The 6,000-nt window shown below is 41.0% G+C and overlaps 1 protein-coding gene across 1 annotated transcript in view; it reads left to right on the top strand.

The window, feature by feature from the left end:
• Positions 1-245: 245 nt before the first annotated feature.
• Positions 246-6,000, top strand: part of LOC121909245 (contactin-associated protein-like 4) — a 120,613-nt gene continuing 114,858 nt past the window's right edge. Inside the window, exon 1 of the mRNA XM_042429710.1 lies at positions 246-497. Coding sequence (XP_042285644.1) covers positions 413-497 — 85 coding nt within the window. The 5' untranslated portion in view covers positions 246-412. The remainder of the gene's footprint in view (positions 498-6,000) is intronic.

The raw sequence follows: 6,000 nt of genomic DNA, 5'->3' as shown, positions 1-6,000 counted from the left end.
ATAACTTCCGTGACCCCCTGACTTTTCATCTTGGGTCACCAGCACATCAAAGATTTCAGTTAGCCAGTGAAATATCTCAACATCCAGTAGATGGACTGGCACTTTTTTTTTCTTTTAAGACATCAGATGATCCACAACTGAATATTGCACGTGTGAATGTATGAGTGAGAGAGAGAGAGAGAGAGAGAGAGCCTGCGCGCATTTCAGTGTGACTCCAACCACAGAGCTGCTGAATGCCCGATAGAACAACAGACAGACTGCAAAGCAGACTTCATTGACCTCTCTCCTCCTCTCTCTCTCTCTCTGTCCCTCCCTGCTCTCTCCCTTCAATCGGGTTTGGGGAGATTTCTCTCGGAGCTGGAGAGGAGAGGTTGGCCGTCTCTCTCCTCCAGCAGCTTTCTTCCGCTTCATCATGGATCTGTGGACTAAAAGAGTCGCTGGGATTATCGCTCAGGTGGCCCTGCTTCTCTGCAGCTCGTATGGGACAACCGGAGAAGGTGAGCAGGCTGTGCGCTTTTTACTTCTCCCGGTGGAGACGCGAGCGCGAGTCCGGGCAATGCAGACCCGGAGAGGCGGCTTTAAACGGGGCTTCATACTTCTGTCATCCTAAAAAGAAAAAAGACAAGGGTTCTAGTAGATGAATACACAGATATTAAGTTGTTTATCTCATTTTTCTGTTGTATTATTTGGGAAATACAGGGCTTCTTTTCTCTTAAGGTTGTGGGATTTTACGCGTCTCTGTTGCGCATCAGCACTCGGCTGTAAAGGATATGTAAGGAGAGTTCAGGTGGTTTGACGTGAAAGAGGGTGATTTTATTTTCTGGTGTGTGCGAGAACTATAGGTCTGTTTTAAGAGGATAGGGTTTATAGCTCTGTGAATGCATATAGGCTCATTTAAAGCAGGGTTTTTTAGAAAGCAACTTTTCTGCGCCACGCCTCCTTTGTTAACTTTATTATTTGTCGAGTTTTAATAGCTGTTTATTGACTCACAGGGTGAGAATGATTGGATTCTCTCCAGGGGAGCTTTTGCACTGGACAGAAATGCGCCAAGACGTTTTCCTAGAGCCAGAAGAAACCTCTCACTGCCACTATTAGATTCCAGTTAATCCACTGTGCGCATAAAACAAGGTTATCTCTTTATTTTCTGGTTAATTTGGTGCTCATAACAGCATGATGAGCATCCTGGGGCTGAGCCACTGTGTGTTTGTCAGTGTGTTCACACACTCAGCTGGAGCGTAAAGGTGTGTGTGAGAGAAATCTATTGCATGCAGGTTAGAGAGATGAGCTTGGGACTGATAGGTTGCTGATTCGATTCTGTGATCTTGGTGATTATGGGATGAATGAGGAACTATTTTTTTTCCCTTTTAAAGTGTTTAGTTATTTCATACCAATATACTGTAGCATTAATGTGCAGTTTAACTCAGATTTGAATGTGCAGGCATTCCTGTAATCCTGCATGAGGAGGAGAGGAATCCAGAGAAATGGGATGAAGCGAGGAGAAGAATGGAGAAGAATTGAGATGAATCTTAGTGCGTAATGAGACATGTTTGTATGTAATTGAAGCAGATGGCTATAAAAGTTATCCATCCCTCCAGGGTCTTATTCCTGAAACTACTTTATATGCCACCTGATCCTCTCTTTATTTCTTTTCTGTTTTTTTTAATTTAATCTCTTCTGCATTTTTCTTTGCTCCCCTATCCTCTGTCATGTAAGAACATCATCATCATCCCTGTCTTCATCCATTTTCCTCCCTTTCTGGCTCTCTCACTAGTCCTTCTAGTCCTCTCTGTCTCTCTCACATCATCATGAAAATGATTTTTGTGAGCTTCACTTCTCCTCCTCTCAGCACACTTCTCTCTCTTTGCTGCCTTCTGTCTTTTTCTCTTTCGCTCCCCGCCCCTCTCTCACTTTCTCTTCTACCTGGATCTCTGCCCTCTCATAGAATCAGAAAGCTGTCGCTGTGTCTCTGGCTCCCTCTTTTACCTTCCTCCACCTGTTTTCTCTTCATTTCTCTCTTTGTGTCTGTCCTGCTGTTCTTTTCTTTCTCCCTGCATCTCCAGGTTATTTCTGATTCTCTCAGAGCCTTATCTCTGCTGCTGTTTCTACTTGGGCTCAATCCATAAGGGGTTTTGAAGACACAATCCAATGCTAATGCTTTGTTTCTCCTGGTTTCATTCTTGTCAGCATGCATAAATAGCCTCTGAAAAAGATTTAAACCAGCATGGAACATTAAAATATTCCCCTGTGAAGACCGGACTGATTAATATTTCAGGGTTTGCAGCTGTTTTAAACCGGGCTGATGACACCTGTTAACACAAGACAATCTTTGTAATATTTTTGAATTCAATGAGAAATAGAATTAAAGATTCTCTGCAGGTTTTACAGTCTGTTCTGCAGTGTCAGTCAGAGAGGAACCTCCAATATAACAGTCGGACAACACTGACTGATAAAAACTGAATATGTAAACCACTTGGGGGCACTCGGGGCAGCAGATACAAGCTGTAAACACGACATTTACATACTATCGCCTTTTAAGATGTCCACTTGGTGAATGTGAGTCCAATATTCAGCTCTGTTTTGGTCTCCAACAACTCCCAAGGGAAATATCTGGCTCTTTAGCTGCTAAATGCTCCACTACAGGCTAGTCACTAACTTCGTCTGTCTGCTGTTTAGTGTTGGGCAGGTAGCGTACAGTGATTTTGTGGCCTAAGGCGACGCAGGTGAAAGCTTACTCTCTCTCCTTCTCTCTCTCTCTCTCTCTCTATCTATCTCTCTGTTTATCTCGCCCGGCCTGACCCAGCAGCAAACTCGTCATGCACGGACAATAAACCACAGCAGCATAACAATTTAAGACTGCAGTTGAGGAGTCGTCTCAGCTGCAGGTTTCAGACTGAGCATCGCATCTCCTTTTCTCCTGCAGATGGTTCACTGTTCATTATGGACGCGGTGCTAAATGACAACAAAGTAGATATACATATTTTAACAGCCACAGATGGTGCACCAATGACTTGTTAGCCGGAGGAGTGCAGTGCTGGGGCTTACGTGATGTGATACAAGGAAGTTAGTGTGTGAAACAGCTTCCTGCAGGGCAGTAAAGTCACTGCGCCTTTAATTGCCATTTGATATTAACAGCATGATAGAGTCACTTTGTTTTAAGAAACAGTTTCTTACATAGAGATAGTGGAATGAAAGCAGGTTGGAGCAGTGTTTGCAGAGATCAGCCTGTAACTGAAAGGCCACAGGTTTTATTCCCATGGACACACATCAGCCATGTTTTTTTTTCTGTCAAGGGGATTTGGAGAAAACTGACAAAAGCATTTCTAACATATAAATAGCAAACATTTATTTTGTTGCCAGAAACAGTGACTTCTATTTAATCTGCGTCATCAGGTTCCTTCAGGTGTCAATATTAAATGGTAATATTCCTTGCATTTTTGGTTTTTGGTCGCATAGATTACTAGCCAAACATAGATGTAAAGCAGAGACAAGCAGCAACTCCAGTGATGTAAACAACAGAGAGAATATTTGGCATTTTCAACCATTGACACTAAAATGAAGTTTGTCTGTTAGTCATTCGGCGTAAAAGAGCAAAGGCTTTTGTTGATAGTAGCAATTTTGCACTTATGTTTAAAAATCACACAGAAAGAAACCCATCGCAGGGAGCAAGAGAGACCAATTTTTGTAGCCAGAGCTGCAGAAAACGAGGACCAGAATCCAATGCAGCCTCGGGCCATGTTGTGTTCTGAATAAAGCGTGTGGTTGTCATTATAGATATGGTCCACAAACAAGTCAGCCAGCCTAAACTTGTTAGTATGTCCATACACTTTACTCTGTGATTGAAAACAACAAATTATCGGTCAACGTCTGGCTATTGTGAAAAAAAAGAAAATTACTACAATGTTCTGAACATCACAAACTGATCAGATCTAGCAGTTTCAGAGAATCTCACAGGCTTTGACTTCTGCCGTTCTGCTGAGAGTTTTGCAGTTGTTTCCCGGCAACTACCTGCAGCTAAAGAGGGAAGGCTTTAGGAGATTTGACTGTAAATCTGTGAGACAGCAGGAAGTGAGCCAACTCCCACAAGCTGTCTAATGTAATCTACTGTATATATCCATAACTTGACGGAGAAATTATAGAATCATGTTTTCCTCTCTTTGAGAAGGTTTATGCACTTGGACAGTCATGGACCAAAGCTAATGAGTGTAAGGTTGCCAGTTTGAAAATGAATGTATTTATCCTGGAAAAGTATGAAGCTGGAGAGCACAAACTTTTGCAGGCCTTCCCTGAACAACTTTGGTATCAATAACAATAAAGTTTGCTCCATTATCCCTCAAACAGAGCAGAGACTGTTGTTTTTCTTCTGTTACTGTATTGTTTATTAGTAGTCTGCTGTGTCTCTAATTGTGCCCTCAGAAAGTTTTGATCTCTTGTGAGTTATTTTGTTCTGCTTTATTTTGCTGTTTCCCCAAGCATAATGTTAGTAGGTGCAACACTGCCAATGTCTTTCTACATTAATTAGTGGATTATTTAATTAGTTTTGCTGTTAAGTTAGCCAGTTGTTTTTCCTCTACGGCCTTCAGAAACCCTCCTGATTATCGGACTAGTTATGCTTCTGGATAATTTAACTGTTTCTTAAAGCATGAATTCAGTATGTTCAAGACATATCAAGTTGGGTTTATTCCACACTCTTGTTAATTGTTAACTGTGCTATGTAACTATACATGAAGGTCAATGTTGGTCTCATGCAAAATTTAATATCTATCTATCATGACCTTGCGTATTCATAATAAAAGTACTTAAAAATGGATTTGATTTCAGCAGATACAAGTAAGATTTAATGAAATAAAATATGTAACACCTTTAGATACCCTTCAGCGTGTGATGTTCAATCGGCAGCGCAAGAATGAGTTTTGAAGTGGGGGACGTCCGGCTTTGGATGACGTAATAGGCTAGTGAACTTTTTCACGTCAACTTCCTTTCAATCTCAGCCTAGCCTTCTGTTTTTGTACAACTAAAATATGGTAAGAAATGCATTCCCTCTTCTCATCAGGATACTCCCAGATCAAAATGGTGGCAGCTTTTTTTTTTTTTTTTTGCGAAATGATCTGCCAATGAGCAGCTAAAAAGGTTCAAAAGGAGTATCCTGGTTCCTGTTGGTACAGACTCTTATGTTTTTCACTGTGAGAACTGTTGCACCATGACCAATAAACAAACCAACCAGTCAATATGTTTTTTTAATAAGGTTTGAAAGGGAATCAAAATTCATACCCTATTAAAACATTATTTCATTACATCCAATATGCCTACTAACATACAAATAGACAGCACCGCAGCACAGCAAGGTTTAGTCCTTTAGGCTTATTTTCCAAAGTACTGAGTGCACCTATCGCTCCCAAAGCAAAAGCTATTTAACACTTGGTTCATGTTCAAGTCATCAGGTACAACATGTTGGAGTAGGCTTACTGTAATACCCGGCTTAGCACCTGAAAGTGGGGAGACAAAAAGTCTCATTGTCCCCCCTATTCTGGCGCCAGTGTGTTCAACCAATTCTAGGTTATTATATTATGAAGTTCATAAGTTTCATCCATTGTTAGTAATTTCCTACATTTCCCAAAGATCCCAAAAGAACAAACCAGAACTCATTTTGTATTATATACAGCAGCTGGAGAGAATGCTTCTCCTGTCTTGAAGGTGCATTGTATTCTGGTCTATCTATACTAATGCAGTATCATATTTTCTTAGACTTGACTCTACAGATGGCACTTTTGCTCAGTTGGTTCACCACTTTGGTCCAGACTGAAATATTTCAACAACAATTGATGGATTGAAATGTAATTTGGTACACACATTCATGATCCCCTTAGGATTGTTATGGAGAAACGCTAATCAACAGTCAACTCATCAGTGAAGAAAGTGTCCAGGAACCTTTGATGTCTTATGCAGAGAATATTTATTGACCACTTGGCCAAGCGGAGAACAGAACCTTTATCAATCACAGTT

The sequence above is a fragment of the Thunnus maccoyii genome, chromosome 12 (genome assembly GCF_910596095.1).
Source record: "Thunnus maccoyii chromosome 12, fThuMac1.1, whole genome shotgun sequence".
Taxonomy (NCBI): domain Eukaryota; kingdom Metazoa; phylum Chordata; class Actinopteri; order Scombriformes; family Scombridae; genus Thunnus; species Thunnus maccoyii.
The sequence above is the reverse complement of the archived record's forward strand: the minus strand, read 5'-3'. Positions and strand labels throughout refer to the sequence as shown.